Source organism: Polypterus senegalus, chromosome 2, assembly GCF_016835505.1.
Source record: "Polypterus senegalus isolate Bchr_013 chromosome 2, ASM1683550v1, whole genome shotgun sequence".
Classification (NCBI taxonomy): Eukaryota; Metazoa; Chordata; class Cladistia; order Polypteriformes; family Polypteridae; genus Polypterus; species Polypterus senegalus.
In genome coordinates this window covers 75396953-75414618 of record NC_053155.1, presented here as the reverse complement: position 1 = coordinate 75414618, position 17666 = coordinate 75396953, and the positions used below count along the sequence as shown (strand labels likewise).

Here is a 17666-nt window from a genome sequence, read left to right as displayed (position 1 = left end):
AAAGGAAACCTGATTACCTATTGTGATAACTTACGCTACACAGAGAAAATGTCATCTTAACTTGTTAAATTGGGATAGCCATAAGCTTCTGAGTCATAATACTCTGGGAAATTATTTTTTATTTTACTTAAAGCAAGAAAATATTAAATCCTCCTTAGAAAAATCAACTTAGAAAATCTTAGAATCTGTAATTTAAACCTCTCATACCTTTCTCTGCACAATTCTAACATATACCCTATCCAGTGAACTTCTGGACGAAAACCTCTTCTAAGTTCCAGTCTATAAGTACTTCTAGAGTCGCCTCTGATACCCTTGGAAACACTGGTCCGCTTTGAAACACTTAATGTCCCGGAAACAGTCTTCTTATTTGGGCCTTTGTTAATGTTTTGCTTAACTAACTGAAGATTCTAAGCAATTGCTAACTTTCTATGTCAGAATCTTTGATGAACAAATTCATTCATCCATGGTGAGTGTGGAAGGGCTATTTGTATATACAGTACTTGTTAAGCAGTTTTATAATTGTAATTCTGTCAGCTTTACTAATCATTAAAAATGTATTGTAATGAGACTTTGAAGGCAATTTAAAATATTATTTAGCAGATCAATTCATAAGTAGCAGTCCAATGTCTAGATCAAAGCTTTATTATTACTGAGTTAGAGGTTTGAATAACTGACCTTTTTGTACCCCGATACACATGCAGGCCTTGTTTTCAAAAAAAAAGTAGCACTCATTCTACTGACCAGTAATAAACTTGAAAGTTTAGGTCATTATAGAGTCACCCTTTGGACGCGTGGAAGTTTCAATTCCAAATAAATGAGGTTATAATTGAATTTCTTAAAAAATGATTTGTTAATGTACAGTATATGGGGATGTTTTGAAGTAGAAAAAGAAGCTTGGGAAAGATGTTCATCTTGACAGTATTGATTCTTCCTGCTAATGTGAGATGGAGGGAAGACTGTTTAATCACCCCTTGTTTAATTTTTTCCATGTAGACTTCAAAATGTTGTTGAAAAAAGAGCTTTATATTTACTTGTGATATTTACACCTAGGTATTTAAATTTATCTGCTAAGATAAATGGGAATGTGTACAGTTGTGGGCAAAAGTTTAGAGAATAACACAAGTATTGGTTTTCACAAAGTTTGCTGCTTAAGTGTTTTTAGATCTTTTTGACCACAAGGACCATCCTCAGAGATCAACTTCTCCCAACCATCCAAGAACAGTTTGGTGACAAACAATGCCTTTTCCAGCATGATGAAGCACTGTGTCATAAGGGAAAAGTAATATCTAAGTGGCTTGGGGAACAAAACATTGAAATTTTGGGTCCATGGCCAGGAAACTCATCAGACCTTAATCCCATTGAGAACTTGTTTTTAATCCTCAAGAGGCAAGTGGAGAAACAAAAACCCACAAATTCTGACAAACTCCAAGCAGGATTTGGCCCAGAAGTTGATTGACAGCATGCCAGGGTGAATTGCAGAGGTCTTGAAAAAGAAGGGCCAACACTGCTAATATTGACTCTTTGCATAAACATAATGTAATTTGCAATAAAAGACTTTGAAAGTTTTTGAAATACTTGAAAATATACTTCAGTATACCATAGAAACATCTGAAAAAAGATCTAAAAACAATGAAGTAGCAAACTCTGTGAAAACCAATACTTGTGTCATTCTCAAAACTTTTGGCCATGACTGTAAGTCTAATATTGTGTGCTAGAGAGCTCAGTGGAAAAAGCACATTTTTATTCAATTTGATTTTGAAAATCTGCTAGTTCTTTTAGGACTGCTGGCACGAAATTGTGTGGGTCAGATTTATACAGTACCATATTGCCTGCATATAGTGATATTTTCTGTTCAAGTCCTTCTCTGGTAATCACCTTTATCTCTTAGGCACGATTGCAAAGACACAATGGTGATATGGGCCCCCCCTTGTTGAGTACCACATTCTAGTCTGAAGTATTCTGAAATAATGTTGTTAATGCAAACTGAGGCTTCTGGACTAGTTTAAGGTAGTTTGATCCATGCACATATGTTTGGGCCAAACCCATTCAACCATATCAAATGCTTTTTCTGTGTCCAAAGCTAATAAGATATATAAATCTTTTTCGGTCTTGTGATATTACCCAGGGAAGCACTTGTTCAATCCTTCTAGCTAGAACTTTGGAGACTATCTTCATGTCATTATGTAGATGTGAGATTGGTCTGTATGCTGCACAGTCTACAGCTGTGGCCAGAAGTTTTGAGAATGACACAAACCTTATTTTCCTTAGGAAAGACCATAATTAATGCTTAGAGAAAAAAATGATGTAGAATTTTATAGTCTCTAGCTTCTATAAATGTTGCTGATGATAGTGGAGCTAACGTATTTGAAATTTTTTATAAAATTCCACTGGATAGCCATCAGGGCCTGCTGCTTTCACATTTTTAAATGAGTTTATAGGATCTAGTAATTCTGAGAATGTCAGAGGTCTTTCTAGTATCTGTATGTATTTCCTATTGTGTTTGCAGTTAAATACTGTCATTTTAAATGTGCCCCCATTCCTTGTGCTTTATGGGTGGTTCCCCAAGAGACGAGGTCACTCTGATGTCACTGCTGCTGAAACTTCCTCATTGTCTATTTATTCTGTCTGGGAAGAGGCTTTAGCAGTATTTTCACTGAAGTTTGTTGGAATTTATGAGTATTACCATTTTGCTTTGATTTTCTGGTTATTTTGATTATTATTATTATTCATTTTCCACGTTTCAAATATTGTGTTGTATATTGGAACTTGTCTGTGTTGGATTGCCTTTCAGACAATGCCTTTTGCTGTTCTGTTATTCATTTTATCCTTAAATAAATATGTATTCTTCCTGTGAGGCATGGCCTGCTTTTTGTGGCACTTTTGGAGGCCTCACAATGCTTTCGCCATGTTCCTGACTACCAATCACAATAATTGGCAATATGCAAAATGTACACAAAACAATACATTACTTAAAAAAAAAAGTTAGATTGTAATACAGGAGTTTTGCATGTTTATTAATGACTTATTCAATGTGAGTAGAATGTATTAACAAACCTTCTTGCAATATGTAGTAGCTAAAGAAAATAGATGCCTTAGCCAGGCGGATGGCAGAGAATGCCAATGCAGGAGTGGACACGCTGACATCCCAGTATTGTTGGACCAAAGAACAATACCTGGCCAGGAGGCCAGTATGGCGGAAGGACAGTGGGGAGATAACCTGTCAGGAGTACATGCTCGCACCAATATGCTAGATGGAAGGATCCCTGGGTCAGGATTCCCACATGGACACCTGCAGGGAACTTCCATCCATTTTCCAACTCGCTGAATCTGAACACAGGGTGACGGGGGGGTCGGGGGGGTTGGGTTTTGCAAATATTACAGAGCAAAAACCTGAACTGAACCATTGGGAATACATATTTTGAGATTGAGGGGCCAGTATAATGAGTATAGTCCTTCTACTTTGCTGTGCAAGACACTTACAAATGAAGGTGAATGAAGAGCAGATTAATGTTATAAACATGTCTAGTCTACAGATATTTGTAATATTAATTACTAACTGTACTGTAGGTAAATCTATCAACCTATCTAAGCCAGTCGAGTCTTTGAGGGTAATAGTTTAATATTCAGTTCACTTCCTTCAAAAACAAACTTTTGAGTTTTGCCTGCCATGCATCTAATTAAGAAACTGAATATGCACACTCAAGGTTGTGCTTACATTTGCACAGAGTCATGCAAATGTTCATATTAATAAACTCAAAATTTGTGTTTATTTATTTATCTATGCAATTATATCTGTATATGCTCGGTTAGTGAAGTAGAGCTCAGGTGTTTAACCATTTTAAAACATTAATTTGTTTGATATATCACACTCTAAACAGCCACTTTTGTCTTTTGCTCAGTCAGGCATTGAAGTAGGTTTCCATATATTTCAAATATGTAAATTGTGTAGGACAGAGAACACTTTCCCTGACCTGCCTAACTATCACATGCTGCTTAACACAAAGATTCAATATGGCTTTTACTACTTCTGGTTCAAACAACTAACATTAGTTTCATTGTTCTTTATTTACTTACAATGCAGTATTATTTTAAGAAACAATACGCAGCATTTTGATTGAAGAGTTGAGTCTGAGACTCAGATTTTAATATGCAGGACATCTAGCAAACTTTATTCTCATATTTTTATAACAAAAATAGATTTTTTATTCAGTACTGAATGTTCTCAATAAATATTTAGTTGAGAAAAGCACTCCTAGAGCTGTATTTTATCTGTTCGGTTTCTATAAATTATTTAATTTATTCCTGGTTGTGTGTCTGATACTTTCTCCTGCACTTGACCTCCCTAATGCTTCCTGAAAAAGTGAGGTAACATCTCACATTATGAAGAAGCATTAACTAAAATCTTGAAAGCGTAAACACACAAATGCAGTAACACTGATTTAAAGGCAAGTATGCTTATTTTGAAATCACAAATTATCCATGGCAGCTGTAGCTCATTCCATTATCACTTGATAACTGATTAAGATATTTTAACTTATACTGTACTCATGTACTGTTCATTTCTAGATAGACTTTCAATTCTTGACAATTAGGAAGTGACAGTTCGGAGTTCTTAAACTATAACTTGCATGTGAGCAATTAAGCATGTGATTAGCCGAGGAATGTATTTGTACTTACTGTATTAGTGATTCCATTAAGAAAATAATATGACAAAAGAAGAAGTATGGTTAGTTGCCCAAACATAAAAATGTTATAGACAGTAAACCATTGAGTGTTTATTTCACAACAACTAGAACAATAATATTGAGAATATCAATATCCTATAAGACCAAATTCTCTGTTTATGTTATTGGGCTTTAATAAATAAATAAATGTTTCTGTGTCTTACAGAATTGAATATAAAATTATGTTATTACCCTACAAAGCGTTAATTGGCCTTGCACCGGACTACATCAGTGACCTTCTCCATCGCTATGCTCTTGTTCACCTGCTAAGGTTCTCTGATTCTGGCAGTCTTGTTGTGTCCCCCACTAACCTGCACTCTATGGGTGACAGGGCCTTCAGCTGTATAGCACCCAGACTTTGGAATGACTTCCCTAAATTAATTAGATTAGCTGATTCAATTCATTCCTTTAAAAAACTTTTAACTTAATCTAACATTCTGACCTTTCTTTCAGTTTACCTCTCTGTCCAGATGCTCAGGTGTGTGTGTGTTATATCAGAAAAGATATTATTTGTTCAGGTTTTTTTATATTGAATTTAGTATTTTACTCTGGTATATTATCTTTTATTCTATTTAATGCTTTATATCTCCTTTATTTATCTGTTTAGTGTTCTATACAGAAATATTTGTGCTCAGTTTTACCTTTACCCTGCTGTTTAAATAAGTGCATTGAGTAAGGGAAAGGCACTATATAAATAATATGTATTGTTATTATTTTTTATTATTAAATAAGTAAGTAAATAAATAAAACAAAAATTAAACTAAATCTGCTTGTAGAGTAGGGTTCCATGTATACAATAATTACATAAGGTATTTAAGCTTGAAATATTGTCTATATAAAATCTTATTAGTATAATAATTGTTTTGCATTAAGCTGTTTGGTGTAGTTAATAAAAACTTTACTTAGAATGTTCATGTTCTGGGCCATTGCCACAATGGCTATGAGGCTTGATTATCACATTCAAGCATACTTTTTGGACTGCAAAATTATTAGACCTTTAAAGGGTCAGCCACTTAGACTACACAACCTGTGTAAATGTGAGACATTATTTTGATTCTAGGTATGTAATTAGAATGTTGCTATCCCTAAATTTGTTTAAACATGTTGGACACAGTACTGAAATCTAACGTCAAAAGATGCAAAGAACCCAACATTTATGGACATTAGCTGTAGCAAGTTACTCAGTTTTTACTTTTTGTACTTGATAGGTTTTTCTTTTCAAATAACATGACTAAGGATGTAACTCAGAACCTTTCTTCTGCCTTTTACCTTATAATGTAATATCAGTGTAATTTTCTGCCAGTGATTTTAATAGATTGATACAAATATTATTAGATCAGTTTGTTGGCTTGTAAATTTGAAGATCTTGTACCCAGCAATTAATTACTTGTTTGCGTGCTTCCATTGATTTCAGCTTTTAAGCCCAGCCATAATGTATGCCCTGAGACCAATGAATGCACATTGTTTATTCATCTTAACTTGTTTAAATAATGTTGCTGTGTGTCACAATTGAATTTTTCCCAATCTGATCTTTTCTCCCATCTGTTCTTTTATCTATTTCAGAGTCATAATCAGAATTAGAATCCCATTTATTGGCCAGTTATGCACACAAGTTTTTTGATGACTCTCCAATTATAGTTACATGACAGGCATACACAAACTTTCTAACCACACGCCTGAGCACACACACATACAACACATACAATGTAAAAATGTGCATTGGAAGTGCAAGGCAGTGCAGAAAAGACTGAACCATATATACACATTAATTATATGTAAAAATATTGTGCGATATATTGAGCAAGGACAGCCGAATTAACCATTTTTGATCTTCTTGACCTGGGGAAAGAAACTGTTTTTATATCTGCTTGCTTTGGTGTAGTTTAGTCTATAGCCCATGGCAGATGGGAGAAGTTCATAAAAGTTGTGGTCTGGATGTGAAGGGTTGGTGATAATTTTTCCTGCCACCTTCATTACTCTGGAATTGTACAAGTCCTGAAAAGTGGAAAAGTGGGAAGACTGGTGCCAATGATGTTTTCATCAGACCTGACTATTTGTTGTAACCTGCACTTGACTTGTTTAGTTGCTGATCCAAACCACATTGTGAAGCATGAACTGAGAACAGACCCAATGATTGCTTTATAGAACTGAATCAGCAACTGCTTTGGCAGACTGAGCTCCCACAGCTGTTGCAGGAAGTACATCTGTTGCTGTACCCTTTTTATTATGAAGTCTATGTTGGTTTTCCATGTCAAGTCCTGGGTTATTATAGAGCCCAGAAATGCAAAGGCTTTCACAGCTGCCACCTTATTGTTAAGTAAGGAGTAGGGAAGTAATATTGGGGGCATGGGCCCAGCTTCCTGAAGTCAACAGTTGTTTCCACTGAGTTTTGAGCCTGTTTTGCTCCAGATTGCTCTCAGATCACCAAAGGGCCAGCTACTCAATCTGTCTGTATGCAGATTAGTCAACATTTCTGATGAGTCCAATAAAGGTTGTGCTGTTTGCATATTTGTAGGGCTTGACAGAGAGGTCCTTAGAGGTCAGTCATAAATATGGAGGGAGAAAAGCAGTGGGGAGAGCACACATCCCTCCCTGGGTGGGGGCACCAGTGCTGATTGTGCAGGAGCTAGACAGGGGTTCCTCAGTTACACCTACTGTTTCCTATTTGTCAGAAAATTGGTAATCCATTGACAGGTGTAGGTAGGAACAGAAAGCTCGGTGAGTTTAGAATGGACGTGTTCCGGGATGATGTTATTAAAGGCTTAGCTGAAGTCCAAAAACAAAACCCTTGCATAGGTCCCTGGGTTGACAACATGTTGTAGGATATAATGCAGACGAATATTGATCATTGCTTTTCATTTAATAAAAAACAAGAGTAGTTTCTTGCTCTTTATCACTAATACTGCTGTTCTAGTGCTGGATAGTAACAGAAATGGTGCAACATATTCAACCAAAAAATTCAGGATTTTTGGGCATTTAGCCATTTTTTGCTATTTTTGGTTGAACACTTTTTTGTGGCGGAAAATTTGGTGCAACCTTAGTGTGACTTGTGCTCATTTACTATTCATTCAAGTAATCTTTCTTTAAGACTGTAGGTTTCACCCTAAACAGATGTGCATGGACTGGTCTAGTATCCCATCTATGGTTGATTTCTAGTGTGCACTTGATTCTTCTGAGACAGGACCAAATACTTCATAACCCTGTTATGGAAAAAAGTGGCAAAATAAAATAGGGTTTGGTGTATGTTGTTTAGGTTGTGTGTATATGTAACATAAAATTTTAGTCAACTATTTTTAATCAATAATGATAATTTTTACAATTTAATACAAGCATATACTTAAATGAAGTTATAACAATAGATTATTAAAAGCATAAGGAAAAGGACTGAAGGTAACTAAAGGGTTAACTAAATGCAGCTTAAAGCTTGGGCACGTGAGGCCTTTGCCTTATCTAGAGGAGCCACCAAGATAGTTGCTAAGATTAAAATGAAGTAGATGTGTAATGAACTGGCCATTAAAAATTGAGAACAAGCTAGTGAAAAAGTCTAAACACCTCCATTATGAAGCGGTGGTAAGATCAATGGGAAAACCCGTAGGACACTCCTATTAACAAAGCAATGTTTAGAATAATGGAAAAATCGACCTGTACACTATACAAAGTTATTCGTGGCTGTAGACAATTGGCTAAGATGATAGAATTCTGCATATTAAGAGTCAGATGACATGGTGTATTAGGTAAGGTAATGGTAATACAAAAGTATAAAAGGGAATGAACTGTTTTTCTGATTGCTCACTTCAACTCCATGGACTGAACCATCTATGCATACCTATTTGCAAATTAATCGTTCTTTATTTCCATCTCGTCTCCAAGAATGACCTCCTTGAAAACAGAGGAATGTTTTTCCAGTACAGTAAACACAAACATCATTTGAACTTTTAAACCTTCTGCATATAGATTTTTCTTTTTACAGATGCCATTTTGTTTGTGTGGGTATTTTTTTTTTAACATTTCTTTTTAGAATTCTGACTAACAGAAGTTTTTGTCCGGGTTTAAAATAAATAATTATAGTCACAGAACATCAAAGAGCCTTTGTTTAGCTGACCGGTTGTTCAGACATACGATCACTTGGAGGCTGTCACAAGCCATTGTGCTGGTCTGCTTTCAGGATGTACCAAGATGCCAGTGAATGCAAAATGGTTAAAACAACCAATACCAATGGTGTGAAAATTTAAATCCACTGTACACAAAAAAGGTGCTTGTGTTGGAAAGAATTTACAATAGGAAAATCTTTGCCTTCAGTAGTGTTGTAATTAGAAAAAATCTTAAATTTTATTTAAGAATTGTTATTAAGATTACTTATCTTATGCTACTGCCTCATATTTTCAACATTCTCAGCTTATTTCTTACTTTACTTTGTCGGTGTGTGTGTGTGTGTTCTTACTAAATCTTATTAATTCTTTTTTTGTAGTCAAATTGTCTGCACTTTTGATTCCTCACCACTGTTTTGGTACTAAGATAATTTTATCTATTTGCAGATATTCAGTTTTTGACATCCATTAACAGGAAGAAGGAATATAGTAAACAATATGATGATGATAAAATACAGATTTTGAGCTTGTTTTCTACTGAGCCAGGCACCATGACTTTGTGCTCTCCAGCTCTCCATGTGAAGATTGATAAAGAGTTTAACTAGTATTGTGTTTTGATTTTTTGCCTATATTATTATCTTGTTCGCTCTCTAGAGCATTTTGTGTTGTTAATGAGCTATATAAAATAATGATTGATTGATTAACCTGCTATTGGAGCACAAGCAGTTTAATGAGTTGCTTGCAATCAAACAGTGAGGCGGAGGTGGGAACTAAACTGGGAGCCTTGCTTAGTATCCTGTAAAGTATCACCTATTATTAGCTGCTCTTTGTACTGTTAACCTGTTTGCAGACCCACCCAAAAAGCAAACTGCAGTCTGAGCACCAAACACTGATTTTAAGTCAACAGCAGTACTCTTTGAAATCCAAACTGCTTGCTAGAAGGAGAGTGACTGTTGTTATGGACAAAAAGTTCTTTGGTTAAAAACATATTTGCCAAGCTTTCTTTTAAGAGACCAGTATATGCATCTGTCTTTGATTCAACTACACATGAAGTGAAGTGAGCTGCATGAGCCACGTTTAAATTTCTTTGAAAGTGTGAATATGCACATTATCTGACCTTGCTTATGTCTTTGTCCATTTAATAAGGACAAGTCTTGAATATCATGAGGGAAAAAAATCCAACCTCTGTATACCAGCTATTCATCCATATGCTGAACACATTTAGTTCTATGGGGGGAAGGGGGCTGGTTTTTGTATGTGAAAAAATGAAAATGCCACATGTGACTTGATCACATTTACAAATAAATGCAGGTGCAGTGAGTCAAATTAGTTTTCCAGTTAGCAATATATGGTAGCCCTGTAAAATGCCTGACGATTAGTAGTAAAAGTAGTATATTGTCAAGTGTACATAATGGCACTTTGAGTTTTTAAAGCAACATGCATTAGCTAAAGATCCCTTTACACTTCACGACTCACCTAGCAATTTTCAGTCACAGCCACCACTTACAGGTCAGTTGCCTTAATAAAACATCATTGCTTTTGAATAAAAATACTGATATCCGCAATAAACAATTAGACCCTTAAAGTAGTTGCCCCAAATTTGTTGAAATGTAATTTGTTGAATGGAAAACATTGGGACAGATTTTCTATAATACATTAATATACTGGTCTTTAGGCTGGATTACTGTACGTCTACTGGTAGGCCTCCCAGCACCTACTTTACAACCTAACGAAATCCACTAGACTAATGTTATTCTACTGTGTTCCTGTCATTGCTTTGCATATGTTTTTCCTCTGCCTATCTCCACCAGCCTCCTTCTGCTTAATGTATGTGGTTTCATACAACTGTCTTGTCCTATAGGTCTGCTTCTCACAACCTTACATATCTGGTCTGTCCATATATCCCTCTAAGAAGTCTTCATTCTACTTTGGACTGCATACTAACTGTGCCTCATATCTCCAGGTGAAGATATACTCTGTCTTTCAGTTCTTGGCTTTTCATGATCATCCATACAGCTCTTGGTCTAGTCATGTCCAGGTGCCCCCTAAAGACCCTCGTCTTCAAAAATCACCTTGTGACTTTCTAATCTTTTTACTCCTCTGATCTTCTCCTGGATATATAACTGTTCTGATTGACTTCTAGTTTTCATCTTGTGTGACTACTAACTGTAGGGAGTGAAGCCTTATGGTGAGGGACAATTGTTCCCTCTGCCATTACAAACATTAAATGTAATGTTTTTACTGGTCATCTTATTAGTAATGAGGTAAAATATGTCAAAATGATAGAATGGTTTATTTCAGGTATCTTCATTGCCAGGAAAAGAGTTGTAATATGTAATTTAAATTCTTCAGGTTACTTTCTTCGTTTCTTCTCACAGCCATGATCTCATTGATAATCCCCAGTGTTATCAAATGTCTCGAGTTACAGCAGAAGCTTCTGATTCACTAGTTTTTTCCTTTTAAAGTTTTTTTTGTCATACTAAAACACGTCAGCTCCACAAACTGAATGAATGAAAATGTGGCTGTTGCATCAGTGGCATGTATTTCAGATAATTTCACAAAAGACACTGTATTTAACAATTAATTATACAGTGATACAATTGTACCTTTCCCATGCTGTGCCTATTATAGTAAACATCAAACTATAAGGAAATAAAGCACAGTAGGATTATTACCAGTTTTCTTTATTGAATTACAAAGAATATGTACTTTAAATATAATAAGTACATTAGAAACATGGCAGCCTGCTTGACCCCAAGTCTGACTAGAATAAGTCCAAATGCCACTTAATTTTTAACTCTTAACATTGTACAGTTCTTTTGTATTTTAGTAATATATTACATAATTCTGAAAGCATTTTTGTAACCACATGCTGTAAGCGCTTTCAGTGAGAATATAATATCATAAAAGGAAACAGAACGGAAAAATGCATATCAACAACAACATTTATTTATATAGCACATTTTCATACAAAAAGTAGCTCAAAGTGCTTTACAAAATGAAGAATAGAAAAATAAAAGACACAGTAAGAAAATAAAATAAGTCAACATTAATTAACATAGAATAAGAGTAAGGTCCAATGGCCAGGGTGGACAGAAAAAAAAAAACTCCAGACGGCTGGAGAAAAAATTAAAATCTGTAGGGATTCCAGACACCACTGGGCATTCTACCTAACATAAATAAAACAGTCCTCTTTGGATTTAGGGTTCTCACAGAAGGACTTGATGATGATGGTCACGTAAACTTCTGGCTTTTAATCCATCCATCATTGTTGGAGCATCATGATGCTTTGAGTAGGTGGTGGTGGCGCAGGCCGCCACCAAAAAGAAACCGGAAAAAGAAACAGAAGAGAGAGTAGGGGTCAGTACGGATTTTAGAGCCAGTTAGAATAGTTATTATGATGAATTGAACATACAGAGTACAGAGTATCAGGATTAAGTTAAAGTGAAGTTATGAAAAGGCCATGTTAAAGTAATATGTTTTCAGCAGTGTTTTAAAGTGCTCTACTGTATTAGTCTGGCGAATTCCTATTGGCAGGCTATTCCAGATTTTAGGTGCATAGCAGCAGAAGGCCGCCTCACCACTTCTTTCAAGTTTTGTTCTTGGAATTCTAAGGAGATGCTCATTTGAGGATCTGAGGTTACGATTTGAAATATAAGGTGTCAGACATTCCGCTATATAAAATGGGGCGAGATTATTTAAGGCTTTATAAACCATAAGCAGAATTTTTAAGTCAATCCTGAATGACACAGGTAACCAGTGTAGTGACATCAAAACTGGAGAAATGTGCTTGGATTTTCTTTTCCTAGTTAGGATTCTAGCAGCTGCATTCTGCACTAGTTTTATGTCTTTTTTGGGTACTCCTGAGAGGAGTGCGTTACAGTAATCTAGTCGACTGAAAACAAAAGCGTGAATTCATTTCTCAGCATCTTTCAGTGATATAAGAGGTCTAACTTTAGCTATGTTTCTTAAGTGAAAAAATGCTGTCCTAGTGATCTGATTAATATGCGATTTAAAATTCAGATTACAGTCAACAATTACCCCTAAGCTTTTTACCTCCGTCTTGACTTTTAATTCTAATGTATCCAGTTTATTTCTAATAGCCTCATTGTATCCATTATTGCCAATCACTAAGATTTCAGTTTTCTCTTTATTTAACTTGAGAAAGTTACTATTTATCCATTCTGAGATACAAGTCAGACATTGTGTTAGTGAATCAAGAGAATTGGGGTCATCAGGTGCTGTGTGTCATCAGCATAGCTGTGGTAACTCACGTTGTGCCATGAGATAATCTGACCTAATGGAAGCATATAGTTTGAGAATAACAGCGAACCCAGGATAGAGCCTTGTGGAACACCATATCGGATATCATGTGTCTTTGAGATTTGATTACCACAACTAACAAAGAATTTTCTCCCTGTCAGGTAGGATTCAAACCAATTTAAGACACTGCCAAAGAGGCCCACCCATTAACTAAGGCAATTTCTAAGAATAATATGATCAATGGTGTCAAATTCAGCACTCAGATGTAGGAGGATGACAACAGATAAATTGCCTCTGTCTGCATTCACCCGCAAATCATTTACTACTTTAACGAGTGCAGTTTCTGTGCTGTGATTTGTTCTAAAACCCGACTGAAATTTATCAAGAATAGCATGTTTATTTAGGTGGTCATTTAACTGCATAATTAAGAAAGACAGGTTAGAGATGGGTCTAAAATTTTCAAGAGGTCGAGATTATGTTTCTTAAGTAGGGGTTTAACTACAGCAGTCTTAAGACAGTCTGGGAAGACCCCCGTATGTAATGACGAACATTATCAATTAGCACGGCCGATTCTTCTTTGAAATAGTGTATATATATATATATATATATATATATATATATATATATATATATATATATATATATATATATATATATATATATATATATATATATATATATATATACACACATACTATATAGTACATATTTGACCCTTGAGTATGCCTACTTAGGTAGGCCTATTCCAGCCCTACTAACTTTGCTATATTGTGGCAAAAAATACTGTGTCCAGATGTTTGTTTTTCCCTCACCTTTAGGAGTCTTACAGCCTGAAATTATGATGTATAAAGCTTAGTTTATACTTAACACATGAAGCAGGCCTGCAGGCTGCACTACAAAGCGTGTGCATTGTGGGTGGCCAAAAGACATTTATACTTGTTCTGGCCCTTGCATTTAGCATGTTGATATCCTCCTAGTCATGAAGTGACAGTGTTTGGTCACTGTCACCATGCTAATAATGTCACAGCAGAGGATGTGAGTGTCTGCTGATGGACGAAGTGTTGTGCCTGCTATTGCTGACTTTAAGAGGAAGAAAGGGAGAAGGTAAAGTGTTAGACCTATTGACCAAAAGCTGTGAAGTTAGTTCAAGTGTAGTATTCTCGTGTATATGGCACCTACATTATGAGCAAGCGCATTTCAAATGTTTTGCATGTCTTTTTTGCATTTTGATGACCTGTTGCGTCATATTCAGCCCTTCATTAATCATCCTGGCACCCACGTAATTGGCCTCACCATTTTGGATACACAATCACCGTGCTGCATAGTTAGATAAAGAGCTGCATGCAGGGGCGTGTTGCCACATCTGATGACATTTTTTCCATACAGTCTCCACGCTGAGCTCGGACATTTCAAGAATAACCTAGGCTTTAGACGGGGAAATTTAAATATGTATGTCACAATTCTTCTTAATATAGTGCCCTCAAAAAGAAAGTACAAAGCAATACAATATCTGTCTACTTATCTCAGCAGTGTAATTTGCAACATGGGGACCAACCCAGGACTGTGCATTAAATTATCTCAATCAATCAATCAATCAACATTTATTTATATAGCACATATTCATACAAAAAAAATGTAGCTCAAAGTGCTTTACAAAATGAATAGAAAAATAGAAGACACAATAAAAAATAAACATAAGTCAACATTAATTAACATAGAATAAGAGTAAGGTCCGATGGCCAGGGTGGACAGAAAAAACAAAAAAAAACTCCAAAGGCTGGAAAAAAAAATAAAATAAAATCTCGGGGTACTTGCATGCACACTTCCAGTATTAGACATATTTATGGAATCTAATCAATCAAACCTCGGCATCTTTTTAATGTGGGAAGAAACCAAAGTACCTGGAGGAAAACCCACATGAAGAAGCATGTAAATTTCATATAGCAAATGATCAGGCTAAGTTTGAAACTGAGTTTCTTACAGCAGGAGTAACCATTGTACGCCTTTACTTTCCTGTATTTAAACCATGCATGTGATATTAAACTCTATTAGTCAAATTCAGAGTTGTGAGAGTGAAAATTTATCCTGGTAGCATTGGATACAAAGCAAAAAAACAGCCTTGTATGGGGTCCAGGTTCATTGTAGGGAACTTACAATTATACATCAACACTCATAATGAACAAGTGTATATTTTTAAATATATATCCCATTGCCTATATTTGTTGAATCTCTGGCAGCTTGAACAAAAATTTTTGGATGATGTTCTGTTAACTTTGTACATAGTAGTGATGTAATATTTGTACAGTTCCTCTTTCTCTGTTTTTGTAGTATGAATTTTTGAGGTGCTGCCACAAATTTAAGGTCAGAAGTTTATTGGAGGAAGTTTTAGTCTTAGGAAGAAATTATTGTTGTTATTTGAACCTGTGTCAATTGTTGTTTTGGTTGAAATTAAGGATATATTTTAGCCATGTTTTGTCATAGCGGTGGTGTTGTACTCAGTTGTTATCTTATCTATGTATAGTGCCTTTTCTGATGAATCCTATTGCAGATTATGTGTAGGGTATGCCCTTAAAATCATATTGGTCTCCTCGTTTGGAGAATCTTGAGTGTTGAGTTGCTGTTTAATTTGCTCAGGGAATGTTTTTAACTTTTAAATGCGCTATAAGTAAAAGTGCAAATTTCTTCAACTTCAGCATACTCTGAGTAGTCCATGGGTGTCTTTTTCCTTCTGTTTATATGGCATGACTTTACATAATTCCAATAATTAACTACAATAAAAAGTAATTGGTTCCAAGATAATAAATTAATGATACTTTTGAATTTACCGTGACTAAATTTGATTCTTTTTCTTTGCAGGAGTGTATTTATGAAAATCTATCTGCAAAACAGGAGATTTTTTGTGCTGTAGAGAGTCATGTTGCTGATGGCGTCATCCTCAGTAGTTCAACCTCTTGTATACTACCTACAAATGTATTCTCCAAAGTAAAGAACAGAAAGAGATGTATTGTGTCTCATCCTGTAAGTATGCATGATATTTTGGCTACTATTTTATTTGTTTTATGGCATACTTGATTCCATATTTTTTATTTTGATACACACCAATTTTAATGTATGTAACATTCTTAAATCCACTTAACCCAATTCAGAGTTTTGAACACTGGCTCCTTTCCTGACAGGATTGCATGCAAGGCTAGATCTAGTTCTGGACAAAGTGCCAAACCATCAGAGAGTCCACTTATGCATGCACTCAAACTCAAACAGGAACAGTTTATATTTGCCAGTTAACCTAACGTGCATATTGTTAGACTGTTGGAGGAAACCAGAAAACTTAATTAAAGACCAGTGCAGACAAGAGAGGAACCAGGATCCAGGATTTGTAAGGCAGAAATTGTAGTCACTTCCCCTGTGTTCTGCCTGTTAATGCATATGATACATATATTTTAAAAAAGACGTGTAAATAGTTATTCAAACAGTTAACTAAAACTGTATTTTTCAAAAGGAGGTTGGGGTAGGTTACTGGATGTGAAAGTCTTTTCAGTTTAGGTTAAAGTGGACAATATAATTCTTTGCAGGTACAGTGTATTTTATGTGCCATTTCACACTTTCTGTGTCTGTTTTTATACCCCCTGTTTTCTATATTTTGCATTATATTTTTACCTCAAATAAAGGTAACAAAAACACCTAGTTTTTGACTATCCTCTGGCTGCATGGGGCCTCACATATAACGGCAAGCGTAGAATTCACAGTAAAAAATGGCATACGAACAAAAAGAAATGTGCGTACACACAAAAAATTCAGACACATAAATCTGTATGTACGCCAACTTCCACGATCTTCCGCTGCATAAATCTTCGTCAGCGTGAAATGTTACGCACGTGCACGTGTCTGACACTCCACCCTGACTCCTCCCAGAATTTTGCATATTTTAATATGCAAATCAATATAAATATCACTTTCCCTGTTCAGTGCAGCTGTGATTCCACACTCAGATACAGTGAGTTAAAGTACTCTGAGTGGTGCACTGAGAGTAGCAATGCTAAAGCAGCCATGATATTTGGAATAAATAAAATTGATTCAATCAGGTGCCTTAAATTTACAAATGATATGCAATTAATTTCAGTGTATTTGATAAAGCTGCGTTAGGGATGTGAATCTAAAAAAGAAAGGGAAACCACACTGGAACAAAAGCACTGCTTTGATGCTGGGTGCTGCCAGTTTGTAAAACCAGGTCGAAAACTTGCATACGCAATGGATTGAGCTGTTGTGAGAATGTGTGTGGCTTTACACAAAGTTTAGTTTTTTATACATTGTGATGTAAACCTGGAAATAGGAATACGCAACATTTGTGTGCATATGCAACGTTTATACATGAGGCCCCTAATGTTTACCAAAAAAATTGATGTAAGAATGAATAAATACCCATTTAAAAGTAGCTCACATTTGAGTGCTGCATATGCAGATACCATCTTGTCTTGCTTTCAAATTATATTGATTCGAAATTTGGTTTGTCAATATAAGCAGCCAGACTGATACTTTTCAAATCTAAGTTTAATGCATGAACCAAGTCTATCAAGCTAAACAAATTAAGTGC

At 35.5% G+C, this 17666-nt stretch overlaps 1 protein-coding gene across 1 annotated transcript in view; it reads left to right on the top strand.

Annotated features, from left to right (window-relative positions):
• Positions 1-17666, top strand: part of cryl1 (crystallin, lambda 1) — a 158752-nt gene that overhangs the window by 47017 nt on the left and 94069 nt on the right. Inside the window, exon 4 of the mRNA XM_039744005.1 lies at positions 15932-16093. Within this exon, the coding sequence (XP_039599939.1) occupies positions 15932-16093 (162 nt within the window). The remainder of the gene's footprint in view (positions 1-15931; positions 16094-17666) is intronic.